Source organism: Castor canadensis, chromosome 1, assembly GCF_047511655.1.
Source record: "Castor canadensis chromosome 1, mCasCan1.hap1v2, whole genome shotgun sequence".
Taxonomy (NCBI): Eukaryota; Metazoa; Chordata; class Mammalia; order Rodentia; family Castoridae; genus Castor; species Castor canadensis.
The window spans coordinates 93,145,981-93,166,118 of record NC_133386.1 but is presented as its reverse complement, the minus strand read 5'-3'; the positions used below and the strand labels follow the sequence as shown (position 1 = coordinate 93,166,118).

Here is a 20,138-nt window from a genome sequence, read left to right as displayed (position 1 = left end):
GTTTTTCATATATATGTATATATCATTAAATATATCTCTCTCAAATTTTCTTTCCACTTATTAAAATACCCTTCCTTTGCTGTCTGCTTAAAAATTCACAGATTCTTTAAAAATATAAGTCAAATGCCATCTTTGATGACCTTTCTTTGTGCTCCAGAACTTCCTTTCTTTTTCCTATCAGAATTCTTTGTTTTCTTTTGTGTCTACATAATTTTATGTTTTACCTAAATGTGTGTTTGTTTCTTTTGCTATATTGTAAACCGCTTAAGAGCAGGGATCATTTCATGCTATTTTTTTCATCTCATGATGGCATTATCATTTTACTTAGTGAATGTTTAATTTGGGGAGATAAGGGACTTTAAAACACCCCTTACTTTCCACTCTCAAATTTAAGTCTAATTGTGAAGTAGACCCAGGCACAGATGAGAGATCATGTTAGGAATCTGTAGCTTTAGGTCTACAAGCTGGCTAATATCTAAACCCCAAATTAGCCAATTCACTGAACCACATGTTGCTTCTACTGCAAGACCAGGCCTCATATCTCTTGGCTGCTTTGTAGGTTTGTTTGCTGCAGTGTTTGCTCTTTTTGCAGGCAGCTTGATCGGGAAAGAAGAATTCAGAAAGGGCTCCATCACCTATGCCTGATTTTTTAACATAAAGTCACCCATTATATAAGCCACTTCTCCTTCCTTGTGTGCAGCAGAGGGAAGGGTTACCTGAAGGAATTTCCTTCAACATGAAAACATTACGCCAAAGAGAAAGGAAGTTCCAACCTAAAAATCAGGAAGTATAAATTAAATTGAAATAAATATCATAAATCTTCTTTCAGAGTATAAGTATCTATTAATTGAGATAGGTGAAGTTCAGTTAAAACAATAACATGAATAATGGGAATGTACAATAAAAATACATACTTGTATGATCAGTTAATCTTGTTTGACTTGGTTTCCATTGTAATAACCTCACAAATAATTTTGATTCATTCTATTTATGGAATGAGTGATTTTTATTTCCATTTAATTTCTCTTACAAATAAACTATTTAGCCATGCTATGCCAAGACATACACCATTAAAAGAAATATATATGCATTCACGTGTATTAATTACACATTTAAAAGCACACATTTTCTTTAAGATTTGTCAGTGCTAGAGAAGAAAGTCATAATTTAATCATTTTGTAATTTATTGTACAGAGGCCTATCAATTCTAATTCCACTGTATCTCCGGGTCCCCTCATTCACTCATATGTATCGTGACTGTTAATTTCTTGCTTAAATTTCTCATTGTTTCTTACCTGGGCTACAAAAAAGCCAAGAGTCTTCTCTATTCATTATGTACTTTAATATGTAAAATTATCTATTCAACAAATAGATGTTATAGTATTAATTTAGAATATTTGATATTAAAATACTAATAATTTACTAAAAATATAACTAATATAAGTAAGCTGTTTTCAAAAAGAAATCAAGAAAGGGCTAGTTTAGTTCAACTTAATTTTTGAGTTCTCTGACATAGCCTGCCATATTAGTTTATGATATGAAAGTAGAAATTGAAGCTTTGTATGTTTTTCAATAAATGGGGGGAGGGGAAAGGAAGGGATAAAGATCTTAATTTTGTTTCCTTTGTGTGATAGGAAAAAGAGTTGCACACATTTCAAAGCATATACAATATGCTTATATAACTAAAACTCACAAATATGTGATATCAAACTTTATATGATTTTCATTTTTAGAACAAAAATTGGCTATAAGTGATCTTACTCTCATCTGCTATAATATAATGATATCAGCATATTTAGAAGGACTTTGAGTGTAAAGATATATGTGTATTATGCTAAATATTTGTTTGAAAGCTATCCTTTAATAGTTTGCCTTCACAGCTGCTTGTTTCTAAATGTATACCTCTTCATAATTTTCACTGCATGTTTCGTATTTATAGCATTTTTCTTTACTTTTACGTTTAAATAAACACAGGGACTGGAATTTTGCCTCAGGAAGCAAGGTTACTCATAAATCTTTCAAGTTAAAATTATTATCTCATAGGAAATTACTAACTCTATTTTTATGTTTTCAAATAGTACCAGACATTTTAACACAGCTGAGATATACTTAATGTAGAGACATTAAGTATATTATGACTGCAGTCATAATTGTTTTTCAGTTATCTTTGAAATATTTTACTTTATCTTTATCTATGGAGCAAAGCCAGTAAGTTGAAAAGAAACACTTTAGAGCATTCATATTTGATTGATCAATTATTTAAATAAACTTCAAGTAATTAAATTTCAAATTAATGGAACATGTTTTCAACTTAATAAACACGTAATAAATACATTTACAAGTACATACCTCACTGCTTTTACTTTTGCTCAAATTCTGTTATTAAATGTCTTTACTTGCTTATGACTTTGTCAAAGCCCAACTTGAACTATGCTGTTTGTCCATCTAAGTCTGATTGAATGAAGAGTAGTAAGGGGCTTTCAGAATTGACTGGCTGTTGACCTCAGGTATCTTCATCACATGTTGGCAGTGCTTTCTGCTTTTGTTCAGATGGTCAAGTAAATCCAACACAGCAAGTTCTAATGGCAAGAAAAGATGGCTTTTCCTAATTGTAATGTTAGGAATGATCTTCTTTGGATAATTATAAAATACTACTCCTTAACGAGTCCCTTGTTGCAAATGAAAAAGCCAACATCTAGACAAATTATCTTACTGATCTGTTCTTATCTAATACATAAAACTTCTAAGTCTGACCTGTTGAGTTTCTTATTGACTCTTTCAGGTTCTCAGCTAGATTCTTAATAATTTGTTAATATACATATACTAAATCTCAAGATAGTTTTGTAAAATACTGAACCAAGTTTCAATTTTGTTTTTCATTAGTCACACAAAAAATATTGTTGTAAATGCTTTACCTTATAACATAGCAGTTTGAGCAAATGTGAGACACTTATACAAATAAATATTAACAGAGCTTTCTAAACAAAATGCTTAATTTTTCCATTTTTCTCTGTATTCTCCACTTTCTATTATTGTGAATAAAGAGCTCTGCAGTCTTCTACAAAAAAAAAACTTAAGACTTCATTTGTAGCCTCCCTGTGAATTTTTGCTTTCACACTAACAAACATTTTTCTATCTTGTGTATAACTGCTTTCTATTGCATACACACACCTCATCTTGCCACCAGTAATTTCAGGACCTGATATCAAGTACACAAACATAAGTGAGATTCTTAAGGTTTCATATTTCAAAACTTAGTTATATTCAAATTTCTGTATGTGTGCACACAGGCTTTTTTTTTTTGGCAGTACTGGGGTTTGAACTCGATTTTATTATCTTTCCATATTATAACTGGTCTTTCTATGTTTGTAAAAGTGAAAATTAAATTATAGATCAAAGAATTAACACTTTGCCTTTTGGGGGCATTATTCCAGTCCTCTTGTTCCATATATTTTATTTTAGGAGTTACTAAATGTCCTGTTTTTTCCTGTCTTGTTCACTGGGCAAACAGGGGTAGATGGTCCCCTTCCCTAGATAGGAGACGACCTCCTAGCCCCAGGATTCAAATCCAGCATGCATCTCCGGAGAATGACAGGTACTTGTCACCTCCTCACAGACAAGTGACTTCTAGGGGCATTTAGGCCACCAAGTGAAGGATGATCAAGAGAAATGTTGGTTATGACCTGCTTCCTTTCACAACCCAAAGCCAGTATGCCATGATCTGTCAGTAATTGCCCCAAACTCTGGTAAAGCACCTCAGAATACTTACTGAATGAGAGCACCTAGACAGTGGCATAGTTTAATACAATGAAGTCAGGATCCAGTGATGAGTTCTGTTCTGATGAGCATTTATTTCATTGTTTAGAATTTGTAGAAGCTCATGTACATATTATTTTTGTTTACATGAGAATAAATGAGAATTCTCAGATGCTTTGGAGTGTATTAAAATCTGCCACAGAGGCTGTTCTTGGTTGTATCGGTTGGTAATGTGGTCTCAGTTATCTTAATGATTAAATTCAGGCTTTGGAGTATGTTAAAAAATGTGTAGTATAAAGTAGAGCACCTGGTTCTTGCATACTTTATGTATTTTGTGCTTTTAAACAAAATGTTGTCAAGTGCTAGAGAGTCGGTCTTCAAGGTAGGTTTTGAAAAATAGCCTGAGTTCATCAAATCTACTTCATGCTCAGCTGTAAGAAATATCACGGGATATATTCTCTATCACTTTGTTATTATCAGTTTACAGTAATCTGATTCTCCTATCTTATGATGTGTATTATACATAGTTCTTATCTTTAATTATTTTTTCTGTGTGATCACAAAAGATTTTGGGGTGTTGGAGATGCTTCTGTTGAGAGAAGTTCAAGCAACACATTGTTATCATTTATTAAATAGATAAGTAGGTGTGGTGTCTCTGAAATAGAATAACTAGTTTTACAAGCATACAGTTCTTTTTTCTTAGCAAAAATGTATATATTACAGTAATTGTATCCTTAGAGAAAAGTGATATAATTTATTCCCTGTGTCTGTACACAATCATGGCATCTTCAGAATTTCAACCTGTTAGAAAAAAGTAAACACCACCACTAAAAAAAATTAATGTCATTTAAAAATGTTGGGAAAGACTACAAACTTCAATATATTTGAACATGTTTTCATTCCTAAAATATTTACCATTTAATATGCTTTCCATATTTGGAATTTAACCTCTGCTGTTGTCTGATTTCTAGGATAGAATTTCTGGGACTAAGAGAATTAGTAAAATCTCCAGTCTAAAAATTATTGCAAGGATAAAGTCATTTTAAATAAGAATAACATAAATGTGAATAAGTAGCACATTGCTACTTATTCAAGCAATAAAGACTTTGTGCCCACTGTTCAAATGGATAAAATCAGAATAGTGATTTAAGAATGACAAGGTCCTGTTGATAAAGGCGTTTCCCTTTAGAAAAGATAATTCTGGATAGCCTTTGAACTTTTCTAAAAACAATGATTTCATTTAATGCAGTGGCTGAGCATTACACGATTAAATTCTTTGTAATGAATGCAAATGTAAGTTTATCTGGGCTTTTATTAAATAACATAGAAGCCAAAACTACTTTCAGCTGTTAGCATACATTAGTTGTCATCTTTACTTGAAAATATATGAATTGATTATGTTGATTCCCTAGATTATAAGTATGTAACTACCAAGATTTTTAAGAGCAGAAAAGTGCCTATTTAAATTTAAATTTAAATTTAATTTAATTTAATTTTTGGCAGTACTGAACTTTGAATTTAGGGCCTTACCCTTTCTAGGCATGTGATCTACCACTTGAGCCATACTTCCAGACCTAGAAATGAATCTTTTAGATATTTTTATTGAAGGAAACTTATTAAACACAAAATATTGCATATATACTCTTTTTTAATAATGACTTATTTGTAAATGAGTCCTATATTCAACCAAAAGTAGCACATTTTAAATGGCTTGATATCATAGTCTGTTACTATAAGAGACAAGAAAATAGTTTACAATAAACTTTTATTAGGCTTTAAGAATAATATGTGCCCAGCAAAATGTGAACTTACTGTCAACTAATATTAAAGTTATAAGTAGCCATCCTGTCCATTTAACAAAACATAAGGAGCTCTTGCCTGTCACCTCTTAATAGCTTTGTTTACTCATTCGGAAGCTCCTACAGATCTCTAAATGAAATGAACTTGGTGTCACATTTGGGGATAGTGAATATTTATAAGGATTTGGGCTGAGGTGACCTCCCAGTTTACACTGGGAGCCAGGAAAAGTACAGTGTTCTGAAATCAGTGACAACTTGCACAGTCAGGATCTGGATGTCTTGTATCAGGGCCGTATTTGACTATGTTGAAAATAGCATAACACAAAAGTAATTTCTTACTTAATAGGGTTCTCTAATAGGTTGAGATAATTCAAGAAGTACTAGTTTCTCTTCTCACCACAAGGGTGTAAACAGACAAGTGTGTGTGCACATATGCATACATGTACAGTGTTTAATGAACCATTTCTGCATAATTTAATTTCAACACTAAGCATTCTTAGAGTTTTCTCAAGTGGTACCATTGATTTATTTGAAATTAGCATGTAGGTAGGCTTATCTAAATATAAGAGCATTCTGTGGAAACAAATTTTAATACAATAATGAAAAACAGTAATAAAGGAAATGAACTTGATCAAAGTAAATATCATAAATCCCTTTGTTCAATTAATATGTGACAATAGAAAAAGAGGGTAAAAAAGAAAAACACTCAGGATTGGTCCCCTGGGGAATGTTTCTCCCTTTAAAATTGTGAAAATTTTCTAAGCTTTAAGGCTTTTAAAAGTCATCATTCATAACAAATTATCTCTTCATAAGTGGCATGATTTTAATACTGCAGAAGTAAGTTTTATGAACTTTTACGTGGATATATAATTCTCTGAATCTTTATAAAACTTAGATCTACTTGTAGCTTGAAATTAACCAAAATTTGGGTTTGGCTATGTAGAAAAAAAATGCATGCTAATGCACCCTTGAAACACCATTGTGCTGAGTTTGGGGTACACAGTTTGAACATGCATCCATGTATTAAACGGTAGTGTAAATTACTCATTTTGTTATTGTTAAGTAATTCAACTTTAACTGTTTTTTCAATAAAATTAAATATTTTTATGGGCAAATTTTGTATTTTAATATGTAAAGTTACTGTCTCCAAATTTTTTGTTGAGAATCTTGGTTCTGCATCAGCAAATCTGATATTTTTAAGGGTATCATTTAGTGGTGTGTTACTCACCACTAAATATATTTATATTAAGTATAAATATATATATTTATAAAAATATATATTTATATCAATTTATAATTGATGAAATAACCCTAGTTTCCTAAATTTGGCTAAAAACTTTTTAAGCATCCTACTGAGTTAATGATTAGTTCTCTGGTTATTTCTAAGAGAAATAACCAAATTTACATAGTTTGCCATATCTGTTACTTGGTGATAGCTACTTGTCTATAAGGATTCTTGGCTTAGAGTATCATGTGGTTTATCGTGATTTAACATAAATTATTCTTTCTCCATTGAAAATATTTATGGAATAAACAAACCACCCACATTTTCACTTCCAAAATTCACAGCTGTTGTCATATATATGCAGACTTACATATTATAGAAGTACTTTTAAGTTAAGTTCATTACTTATCGTTTCATTTATTTACAACATTCTTTATTATCTGTGTTTTCCAAAATATTCTCTATTTGAATGAATGATATGTGCCCATTACTAAAATATTTGGTGGGTCTGTTCAATGGCTACAGCCATATACACAAGTGTCAGTAATATACAGGAGAGTAAATAGGTCTTGATTGCATGTGTCTGTCTTCACTGCATATGACCATTACTTATTTAGGCTGATTCAATTCCAATTATTTTTTTCTTACCAGACCATGAGAAAATAAGATAAAGTTTTGCATTCAGTATTAAGATAATATAAGCCAGCTAAGTAATTAGCCAACACATTCACATACACTTACGTCAGTGTTCTTTTTTTTTTTTTTTTTTTTGGTACTGGGCTTGAACTCAGGGCCTTCATCTAGAGCCACTCCACCAGCCCTATTTTTGTGAAGGGTTTTTTGAGATAGGGTCTCACGGAAATATTTCCCCGGGCTGGCTTTGAACTGCAGTCCTCCTGATCTCTGCCTCCTGAGTAGCTAGCATTACAGGCATTTGCCACCAATGCCCAGCCAGTGTTCTTATTAACTGAAAACATTGTGTGATATATTTGTGTTACCTTTTTTAAAATTGAGTCTGTTTCCTGTTGCAGTATGAGAAAACATACATTGGACCCATAATAACGACTGATATTTTACTTTGAATAAATTAACTTTCTGGCTTGACACTTAATGAATATGTTAGTAAGAACAGATGAGTTAACCTCTCTAAGCCTCAACCTCCTTATTTGAAAAAGGGTAAAAGCATTACCTTTCTCCTTGAATTTGTTTGATCAGATGAGAGAATGCAGGTCAAGAGGTCATGATAGCACTGAGGAAGGTCTGCATAAATATTGATACCATAATTAGCATCATAATAGTCATCACCATCATAACCTAACCACAAGCTAGTATATGAATCCATTACTTTGAAAGATATAAGAGTTTGCAAACTTCACAGAGGCAGTGAAACCTCAATTCAGTCTAGAAAAATTAATAGAAATTAGCAGGGATAGGAAGAAAAGCAAGCAAGTTCTGAAAGATGCCTATGACCTTTTATTGTGCAGAGGTAGAAAGTCTATATGAAGGCTCACCGTGTTCTACACAACCTTCCTCCCTTCTCCCCCAAGCTTTTCCCACCTGACTCAGCTCTCTCAACTTCTGCTGTGCTGGCCTCACAGATCTTTGAAGTTACCAGGTACACACTTGCCTTAAGGTCCGCCCTTTGCCTGGAATATCTTTCTTTAGATATGTACATGGCTAACTCCCTCACCTTCAGTTTTGCTGATGTTTCACCATCTCAGTTGTCCTTCCCTGCCCACCCTAAATAAAATTGCAGTGTGCACCTGTCCCTAACCCTCACCCCATCCCCACACTTCTGATCCCTGTTGCTCTGGTGTACATTTTTGTTCTCATTTATCACCTCCAATACTATTTAATGTATCTGTTTGAGATTATTTTTGTTGTTTAATTTTTGTCTTCCACCAGTAAAATATAAGTTGCTTGAGAGGCACAGATCTTTGTCATTTTGGTTCACAAAGTTCAAGCACATAGAATAGTGCCTGGCATGGGTGCATGCTTAATGAGTGTCTCTTGCATTAATGAAAGACTGAGTGAAAACCTGTAGTGACAATGAATTTCGTGGGTCTTCCTGAAACCCTGCTCTCATCTGCTTTCCCTGTGATGAAGATGAGAAAAGGATCGTTTATCCTCCAGGCAGTTATCCTGAGTCCTTTTGGGACCAAGCACAAATTACTCACATGATATACTAATTTTCACTTCAAGGTCATGTCCTCCTGGACCTGCAGCCCCTCTTATCCTGCCTGTCTGCTTCCCCTCCTTCACATCTTTGTGCTGTGCTTGTGGCTTCCTTTCCCATACTTCAGGAGCAAGTTTCTCTTCCCAACAAACATAACAACCATCTCCTATTGATTTCAGGCACGTGCTGTGTGCTTCTGTACTCCTCTGCCATCCCCCATCCCCTCTCCTGACCATAAGAGCCTTAAATTGATAGATTTTGCATTAGTGTACTATCAGAAAGAGATTGATTTCTTTTGCTTTCTCAAAGCTGTACCAAATGTCATGCCCCTCCCCCTTCTTGGGAAAGGGGACATTCATAGGACATGCATCAGAATTTACCTCCTCCACTCTTTTTCTGGACAGTACATAGCAAAAACAACTTTGGAGACAGACAGACTTATATTCCTGTCTTTGCTACTTTCTGGCTGAGTGGCCTCATTTGAGCATGTTTCTCCATCTGTAAAATGGATAAAGTGGAGGTGACGCTTCCTTAAAGAACTGTTATGGAAGCTAAATAAGTCAGTGCTCCCCTTCATGCCCAGGGCAGGTACTTCAAATATCTTCTTAGAAAGGGGACGTTGGAGTTCCACGAAACTAAAGAACATTCAGCTGAAACCCTAAATTGGAAGAGTAAGATAGTGTGAACCCAGTTGCTGGCAGAAATAGAAGAGATGGGGAGAAATGAGCAAGCACAGAAGTCTATAAACTCCATAAAAAATAGACTTTGTATTTTCATATCTATTTCTAGTGTGTATCAGTGCTCAACAAAATACTAGACCCTTAATTAGAATGTTTGACATTAATAACTAAAGACATTGGTCTCAACATTGTTGGAGGAGATGATATCAGGAAAGAAAATATGCATAAATTGTGGGGATTCAATAATAAATAAAAACTATACATTCTTAGGATTTTTCTGATTTCTTAAAGGTATGAGTTTCTAGACTACAATATTGTATATTATTTATTTTAAATATATAGTAATTCTATGAGTAACTGTAAGATGACAGGTATGTTAATTCCACTGTGGTAGCTATTTTACATATCTTACCGTGTTGTACATCCTAAATATACAACCATCATTATATATTATATATACAAATATACATTGTATATGCTTTTGAAAGTGCAATATAACTAAGGCATCTTTACAGTAGTTTAAAAAAGTAGTGTTAATAGTTGATTTAAATACTTTCACTATGTAAACATCTCTCACTACAGCATTTTCCTTCTGTCTTCTCAATTTTTTAGTGAAAAAAACAAACAAAAACCTCTGTAGCACCAAGTTTCAACTTTTGTAAAGGGCACTTCACCCTTGTGGTCTTTCAGCACCTATGTCACTACCATAATCATCCATTCCACTCTCGAATTTATTTACCCATCGGGGAGGCAAAGTTGCTCAGCAAGGGTCCATATCAGATCATTGCTGAAGACATACTCGTCTAGACTAATGAAATGTCAGCTTTTCATGTCACCTGTTGGCAACTTCTGTCCTTCACTCAGCACCAATTTTGATTTTTTTTTTTTGAAAAGCACTAACTGGAAAAACCATTTAGATAAAATAGTTGTCATTTTTCATGTCTATTGTTTTTAATCATTGTGCAATGTTACTGTAGCTTAATTCATCATATATTTTGTATTTCTTTAACATTTCATTCCACAGGCACTCCAGAAAGTCTGAAAGATCTAGCATCCAAAAACAGACTAGGAAAGGCACTGCCTCTGATGCAGAAAGGTAGGCTTGGTGTTGTCATGTGCTGCCATCTTCGGTCTTGATAACAGATTCAGGGGTGCTCTCACTCTTGTTTGACATAAACAGTTCTTAAACCAAGTTGTGCTGTTTAAAGAATTTCATGTACATAAATTTACACATGTATGATAATAGTATCATTGAAGAAGTAAGAAGGGTATTTTGAAGGCAGTTCCTAAATACTAAGGTTTAAAAAAAGATCTCATGTGTTTGTCTTCATGATCATTCTGTTGACTAACAAGGGTTGAATCCATGCTCATTCTTACATACATATTAGGACTTCAATATTTTGTCTCTGAGATGATATTAAATATTTCCAATGAATATATTACCTGGAATATGCAAATGTTTGAGTGTCTGTTATCTATCTGAATAATGTTATATTTTTTTTAAAAAGTGTTTTTCTCCAAATGGATAATCTAAAATTCTTCTTGTGCTTTTCAATCACAGATACATGCTGAGTTTATGTAAAAGTTATAAGGAATTACTGACCTTTTATTTACAGTTCATCCAATTCAATAAAGTTCTTTAGTATTTTTAGGTACAATATATTAATACATTTCTTCATACCTGCAAACACATCTAAAAATGTCCAAGTGATACATATTCTTTAACTTTTTCATTTATCCTACAATTGTTGAGCACATGTAGGATTACACAGATATAAATGGATGAGTACATTCCAGTGTCCAGGTATTATGAAGGTATGCACAAGTATAGTGAAAACAGAAAAATGAGTAGAGGAAGGAGAAATTAGAAAATGATTCATAAACTGTCATTATTGAACTAAATATAGATACAAATCAAATGTGAAGAGTAAAGTTTTTCACGACAGGGAACAATGTGAGAACACACTTAAGATGTTAAATATCTTCTTGAATTTGGGGAAACTACCAGTTTTGGAATGGAGAATGTAATCAAAGCATGGGAAAGAGAGCTGAAAATAAAATTGGGGACATCTTGAGAGTTTAAATGTGTGACATGACTATTCCATAATAATGCTAGGCCAAAGAATCTTAACTTCTTATAAGTCATTGTTAAATACTAAACATGGTTGGCAGATGATCAGTTTTGAGCTCCAAAAACGTAGATCACTTTGACAGCATTTTGGAAAGTGGATTGAAAAAGCCAGGACACCAGTGAGGCTGTCAAAATAGGTATGGTTGAGATGGAATCTTACAAAAATTTAGTGATTCATTTAATTTAAAATATGTTTCAAGCTATGTTTTAAGTTTAAGGAACAAAATAGTGAACAGCAAAAAAAAAGAGAAAGCTTCTCAGAGGATATTACCATCGAATTGAGATCTGAAAGGAGGTATGAAATAAGGGAAGTCATGACACATGGGTAAACAGGAGATTAAATTTACTCCAGGCTAATAGTCCCTGGACTGCTTATAATAGAATAAGAATTCACAGAACTCAAAAAAGTGTTGAGTAGAAAAAGGGATTGGACTTTGAGAAAGTAAATGAAGCAGAGTTCAGATAGATTATACATAGATAGATAGATAGATGAAAATAATGCCAATTATGTTTCTACTTTAATGTTCTTTAATTTGAAATCAGCTAACAATAACAGAAATTCTAGAGCTGAAGGTATGACTCAAGTGGTAGAGAAGTTGTTTTGCAAACAGGAGGCCCTGAATTCGAACCACAGTACCAGTACAACTAGAAACATGAGACAAAAACGTAAGAAAAACTAACCTTTTATATTAGTAGGTGTTTTGGTTAGAATTACAGCTCTTTGTTGACTTTTATTGGTGCATAAAACACATGCCTAGTTTTCTAATTGAATTGTTGAATATTTACAAAAGAATTCAACCTGATTTTCTAGGTTACATTATCTTTAATTTCTCCAAAGATACTTTGAGTTAACATCTAGCTACAGATGAAGTGAGGTCACAGTGTGAATTCTTCCCACACTGAATTTTTTTGTTGTTGTACTGGGGCATCTACTGCCCCAGTCTGGATATTGATTCTTGATCTTTGGTACTAATACCTTCCAGTTTTGCATTAGCTTCTAACAAAATTTTGTTGTCATAATTTTAAAAGCCTTTTTTGGCTTCCACAAATGTGACTCCATGAGAAATAACCTTGTAAGAAAATATTTTGGAAGATATGATGACCAGTTGTAAGTCAAGGATGAAAAGAACTGGTTTTGTCTTCTGTGCTGAGCCATTTAAATTAGTGCTTCATATTCTCTTGGGAAGATTCTTAGTAAAGTGAAAGTTTTACCTTTCATCTTCAAGTAAGTTCAGCTACAAGAACTGCTAGCATCATTTCTGCATTGCATTCTAGTAACTTTTCTTCTTGTGGCAACTACACTCTGCACCCTAACTGTGGGATGCTTTGTTTAGACTACTATTTAGAATTGCTTAAAGGTGTGCTTTTTATGTTATTCTGTTGCTATGGGAACTAGCCTGTGCAAGCCTGGAAGGGGCCATCATATGAGGAGCCGTTTTGAAGATTTGACCCTAAATACCACAGGCATATCCCTCCTTTAGCAAGTCATTTTAAAAGCCCCAGAATCATATTTTTAGGCTTTAGTAGAAGTAATTTGCTGCAACAGAAATGTCTGACTAATGATCTAAGGTTTTGGTGAGAAATGTGTCATAAGTCCAAGTCAAAACACTAGTCTAGGTGAAGAAACAAACCATGGATTAAACTCAATGGTAATATTTAGATAAGCATTTGGAGATGGTGAGCTAGATGATAGATAGATGAGAGATAGGTGGTAGATAGGTAGATAGAAAGATCTGTACATATAAATTTATTTATAGATATCTGTGGATATCTATAAATATGTCTATATATGGCAGAGCAGCTTCTTATTAAATGCCATTTTCTGAATATTTAGAGCCCTTTCAAACTTTTGGAGTAAAATTCTGTTGAGTCCTGTTAAACAGTTTTATACTTTTTTTTGAGATGTTAAACTACTATTTTTCATCTCATGATATGGAAACAAATGCTGTCTCACCAGAAAGAAAAGAGAGCAACTTTTGGTATTGACAGAACTGTGTGGAAACTCTCTACCATGTTTTCTCTCTTTGTTTTTTGAAAGTCTTTCTATGACCCTTAGATTTTCCATTTATAAAATAACATAATTATATTTCTCAGGATGTAAGACTACAGAAAGGTGCACATAGATAAGTATGTGTATATTTAGATACCTACATTCATGTATCTGTACACATACACATTAATTGCCTAGAGTGTGTAGATGGCCTGATGCTGATGATCCTTAAAGAATAGTTATTATGTTACTTATTCATCATTTACTCCGCTCCATTTTCTAATATGTTTGCTCTAAATCTCTTTCCTTGTTTTTACATCGTTATATACTTAGCAAATTCAATTTTATGATCAAACATTGACAGCATAGATTCTCAACTTTACACTTCTATACGTAGGTTTTCTTGATTAGTTATCTTTTCTTTTGCCTAAAACAAACCATAGCTGGTTCCATTGTCTCTCCTCTGTACAACCTTGCTCATCTCTCTTTGTTTCTCTCTCAGCTTCCCATTGTAAACTAAAGCCTTATAACCACAATCCTCTCTTGCTCAAGCAAAATGGCTTTCTATGCTTCTTTGATCTGTGCACTTTTGCTTACTACAGATTGGGTAGAGGCAGGAACTGTTTCATTATTGAGGGGTTTTTAGTTCATGTAAAAAAACAGAAGAAGAAGATCTTGTGCCAAATGACTGATGTCAAACACAACAGGTTTTTTCTCCATAAACCTCCTTGTGGTTCAACAGATATAAAAGTCACATATTCTAAAACTGTACAGTGTTCACCCAGAAAGCTGTTTGCTTCGAAAACTGTTTTTTATCCTTTTGCCATTCTGTTTGGTTCTAAATTTTTCCGCCTAAATTATTCACCTTTCAGGTTATGTTTAAGTTCTTTTGGTGGTTATAAATAACATTAAAGAAGGAAGCAAGCTTTTAGTGAAATTATTCTAGACATGAAATTTCTAGTTCCTAGTGTGAGAATTGTATGATTTAATTTTCAAACCACATTCGAAATGTGTATTTTGAACAATTTGATTCTTAGAATAACGACTTTTAGAGAGTTTCAGATAAAACTATTCTTTTTGTTGCTGTTTTGTTGTACGTTTTTTAGCATATATCCATTGTACGAGTATTCGTTGTTCTTTGTTATGGGAAAGAACTTGGTCATATAATCCTTCTCCTGCCAATCAACTTTCTACAGCTATGTGAACGCCAATTCAGAATGAATGGACAACTTTAACATGTGGCGTATCATCAGTTTACTTTTATTTAGAAATGGAGGTGACAGTACAGTTTTTAGGATTTGAATTGATAAAGCATTAATCAATTCATGGCTTAAAAGGATAAAATGTACCATTTTTAAAGACTTAAGCTGACCTAATCTGTACCTTTTTGCTTTTGACATTTCATTTTCATTTTATTGTTCAGAAATGAAAGTGATACCCTGAATCAAAATAATCATATCTGTGAAAAGTATTTTACTTAAAAGAAACATTATCAAACTAAACACAAATTGAATAAAGTGTTTATTAATATACTTTGGTGATCAATATGTATTTTTTATTCTCACAAGGTCACTTTTAATAAGTGAATCATTTCTTTAAAAGGATGAATGTTATTTTCTTCCATCTGATAAGATAGTACATAATGCATCTTATTTAAGATAATACTGAAAATGACAAAGGCAAAAGCATGTATGTACTTCATTAAAAATTTGGCTTCATAAAAATTTTGAATACTATATGTAGATAACTGCCAATATATTGACAGATGTTTTCAGATGCTGTCATATGTGAGGGAATATGCTTTCTGTGCATATATCAATCATTCACACTCATTCTATGAATTAATGAAGCATTATCCAACTTACATTATTTTTATTTTTTAGTTTGCTTATATTAATCTCTACAAACCTTCTCTTTTTGCTTCTGTTTGCCATAGATTTGCTCATTGAAAAGTAAACTTATGAACATTGTAAAAATATACACAGGTTTCTACAGTGAGTTATTTCTTCTTGAAGGCAAGTACTTGAAGTATCCCTGTGTTCATCATTCTAACTGTACATACTCATTCAAGCAACATATCTTTATTGAGCTCTTGCTCTCTGCAAAGTTGTATTTTAGGCACTGGAAGTAGAACTCAACAAAAACCAAAAGACAGAAGTCGCCTCCAATTGGGAACTCATAAGAGGTCTGTTACATTAGAGAAACTTATATCAGCCCTTTACAAGCCAAGTGACATTCATATTTGCAATAAGGACTTATGTGTTTGATTTGAATTTCATTTTAGTAATTGTGATGAGTTTTCTTCTTGTTCTTTAAAAATCAGTGACTTGTAATGGTAACCAGGTTTTCCATGCACAAATGTGTTGGTATAAAATTAATGTGAACCTGCTGACTGAAGATGTTTTTTGGCCCTAATGTTTTAGGGTGCTCCCACCATGTCTTTCTAGAAGGGGATACGCAGCCCCAAGAGCGACTGATCATCCAGTCCCTAGGGGAAAACACCCCGCTCGCTCAAGGTCGAGTGAGCACTCTAGTGTCAGAACACTGTGTTCTATGCACCACCTCGCCCCCGGAGGGTCGGCGCCACCTTCTCCGCTTCTGACAAGGTTGCTATTCAGTGTCCAGCTCAGCATTCATGTCCTGCCCTCGGGTGTTGGTGTGGTGTTGCACCTTCCTGAGCACTCCAAGCTTTCACTCATCATGACACCATAGTTTTAATCCTTTCTTTGTGGCACTTACACCTCTCCCACATCCTGTATTATTTACATCTATCTTCACTGTGCTGGTGGTATTCTATAGTTTCTGCCAATTAGCTATCATTGACAACTGAATTTGGCTGTGTTATGTCCTTTCATTTGTTTGTGGCATATTCATATACAATTTATCAAATATGTGAAATTCTTTATGATAAACTACTCAGACCTATTATGTCTTTGCTTTAATGAGCATGAGAGGAATTTATGAGTGTGAGAGGTACACCTTCTCAATGTGTTCATAAACTCTTAGGGTAAATAAAAATTCTTCATTTAAAAAAAAGTGTTTGAATGCTAGCAAATGGAGATCAGTTTAATCCTGAGCAAGAGTAATGTATCTGCATGCTTCTTGAATTTCCATTTGTAATTTCAATCCTTGTGTCAGTATATTTCACAGCACATGTCCAGGGTTATCTTAAATACCCTTTCAAGGTTTTTCTTACTTAAAAAGAAAGAAAAAGCAATTGATAACTTAGATAAGTGTCCAAAACAAGAATTACACTTATCAGTGATAAGTAGTTCTCAAACGTGTATCAGTTTACTAGCAGCAGTTTAGGCAACAGCCTTCCATCACTAATTTCTTTATTTAAGATCCACAGGCTGTAGATAGATAAATCTGGTTTAGCACTAACAAAATGAAATAACTAGCCCAGAATGCCCAGATTCATAGGAAACTAACAAGAAGTGAGTCAGATTCAGCTCAGTTCAGGAGTTCATTATACAGAACTATGTGTGACAGACATTTACAAGTCTCTTTTAGTCCCTTTTTTTATTATTCCTTTTACACATATCATGAAAAATATTTCATTTTCCTCCTGATGGCTCGGTTAGGGGTCTTACACCTATTTTCATAGTTATCAGAAGAAGGAAAAGGTTGTTGGCAGGTTGCACTGAAATTTCATCCTCCCCTTTGCTTTTTGCCTGCAGAATGCACCGACAAGGCAGTCCAACCCAGTCTCCTCCAGCAGACACATCCTTCAGCAGTCGCAGGGGAAGACAGCTCCCACAAGTGCCAGCAAGGAGTGGAAGTATAGAACAAGGTATCCAACAGAGATCATTGTCCAAAGATCTTGGATTAAAAAACCTCCTCTTTAATACTGCTTTTATTAAATGAATAGTTTCGATTCTACATAGTTCAATGAACCCTAAGAATTTAACTTTCTTAGAATTTTATCCCCAGCACCTAGTTTTAGTGGTTCATGGCGTATACTGGTTTTTGTTGAGTGAGTAAATGAATGAATTTTAGATCGTCATTTAACAAGAATGGATCCTACAATTTTACAAAGGTATAAAGGTAGAATAGAAGATGGAAATAAACATCCATACAGTATATTTTTATATGTTAAAAGAAGACTTACTTTACCTTATTTATAAAACATTTTGAAATTAAATACAATCATATTGAATGAGATTTACTAGTTTTTTTTTTTTATTTTAGCTTGGCAGTATCTTATATTTTTTGTAAATTCAATGATGAAAATAACCTAGACACATTTTAATGTCATTTTCAGTAGTTCATGTTGCCTAGAGATTCTTTTATTTTAAGCATATAGATTATTGTATTTTCCTAAGGAGAGGAAAGAGCATGTTGTCTCTGATAGAGTGTGTGTGTGTGTGTGTATGTGTGTGTGTGTGTGTGTGTGTGTATGTTGAGAGAAAGAAAGAGAGAGAGAGAAGAAGAGAGAGGGAGAGAGGGAAGAAACCAGATTCTGAACTTCCTGAGCTAAATGAATTAAATACTGGATTAAGATAGATTTGTTATTAGTACTTTGTCCCATATATCTTATTAGAGATTCAAAAATTACTGAAATACTTTCTAATTTGGGGTTGTAATGTAAATGGAATTGACATATTTAAAACAGGTATTGAAAACCTTCATCCCTATGAAGAAACTGAAAAGTTAATATTTTGAATATTTTTTTCAATTGTTGGTTGCCACTGATGTAAAACTTACATTTCATTCCATATTGAGGGTGCTGGGTACATAATTCCCATGTAATCTAAGTGTTTCACTGAGTATATCTCAGCAATTTTAAAGATCTGAAAAGTTAAATGCATTGTTTCATAGACTGATGTGGCATAGTCTATCATGCAGAATATGTGATTATAGAAAAATTAGTATAAATTTTAAGAGGTATCAACTTATTAGTAGAGTTGAACTGGTACAATAAAATCTGGGTTTGGATTTTTTTTAAATGATACTTCCTGTTGGTCGTCATTCTTTAGTTTTCAGACTTGCTATAAAGGTATCCATGTAGTCAATCAGGAAAATACAATTCTTTGTGAAACTCTGACTTTCTTTTCTAACATAGTAGTTAATTTATTAGAATTATCAATTGATGTGTTTAACAAAGTTTCTTTTATTGTATGGGAACATTTTGAGAAGATTATTCAAAATTAATGTCATTTAAATTACAGCAGTAAGCCAGATGAAATTATTTTAATTACTTACAAATAAAAATTGGTATTTATTTAAATTATTCATTTATGAACTCCTGTTGCACAACTGAAAGCACTGCAATTTTTGGTGTTTAGCTACAAACTCAGTGTTACTGGTTATACTGATATTCAAAAGGTCATGAACTCCTAAAATTCTTTGCATTTCCTCCAGTTGCAAGTAGTACACTATTGTTCAAAAGCATATGAAGGTACTGCACATAATTCTCACATAGTGAGATTCCAGTTTTGTTATTTCTATAGAAATTAGAATCGCTTCTGCAAGATCATTTGCATTGTATGTTGGATTTAAAAAAAATAAACCTCATGTTATACTGTTAATCTCAATGTTACTTTTGTGATACTCATGTTTACAATTGTGTTTCAGAGAAATCATGAATTTCTAATGATTGAATTGAGGTGGGGGAGAAAGGAGTGACCAAGAATGGCATTGATGGAGGGGTTTTTTTATTTTTTGATATTTTGTATCACAAATATACTAGTAAACACTGGTGGTCATTTGAGTTTTCTGAAGCATATGATCTTAAAAATCATATAGAGAAAGGTTTTTTTTATTATTGTTGTGCTGGGTGGGCGTACATTGGAATATTTACAAAGGTTCTTGTAATATATCAAATAAATCATACTTCAATTCACCCCCTCCACTGATCTCTTTTGAGAAAGCTTTTTAAAAATGTGACAACAAGCATCTATTATGATATATAAATGCTCTTCTATAAATAAAACAGAATTGGTGCATTTTATGATGCTAATGTATACTTTGGGACTTTTGGTAAATGATAACACTATCTGCCGCCATATTTTTAAGGATCTATTTAAAACTGAATAGTTCACATAACAGCTGTGTTTGTCCTAACATATGTTTTCAAAAGCAAATTTCTAATTTGGTGCATGGGTTTCATTCGTGTTTAGCACATTGTATTTAAGATTGATTCCATTGTTGTTAAGGATATAGAATTGTGTTACTCTTTTTTCTTTTGATTGTATTTACTAAACTCCGTTCTGTCTCATACAAAGCATTTGGTTGAGCCTCTACTGCACTTGACTTCCTTCTGGTCTTCTCTTTTTTGCTGTTTTCATTTTTTAAATGAAGCGTGGTTTTCTGTTGTTTTTTTTTAAATAATAGAGTTGATAAACAACTGATTGGTAAGAGCAAATATTTCAGATGGTT

General features: G+C 33.2%; 1 protein-coding gene across 46 annotated transcripts in view; it reads left to right on the top strand.

Annotated features, from left to right (window-relative positions):
• Positions 1–20,138, top strand: part of Rims1 (regulating synaptic membrane exocytosis 1) — a 405,270-nt gene that overhangs the window by 295,803 nt on the left and 89,329 nt on the right. For 15 of the 46 annotated variants that reach the window (XM_074080111.1, XM_074079910.1, XM_074079953.1 and 12 more), the window contains 4 exons: positions 3,512–3,595; positions 10,661–10,732; positions 16,181–16,363; positions 17,438–17,550. In XM_074080111.1, coding sequence (XP_073936212.1) covers positions 3,512–3,595; positions 10,661–10,732; positions 16,181–16,363; positions 17,438–17,550 — 452 coding nt within the window. The remainder of the gene's footprint in view (positions 1–3,511; positions 3,596–10,660; positions 10,733–16,180; positions 16,364–17,437; positions 17,551–20,138) is intronic. The other 31 variants (XM_074080175.1, XM_074080164.1, XM_074080145.1 and 28 more) reach the window with 5 other exon arrangements.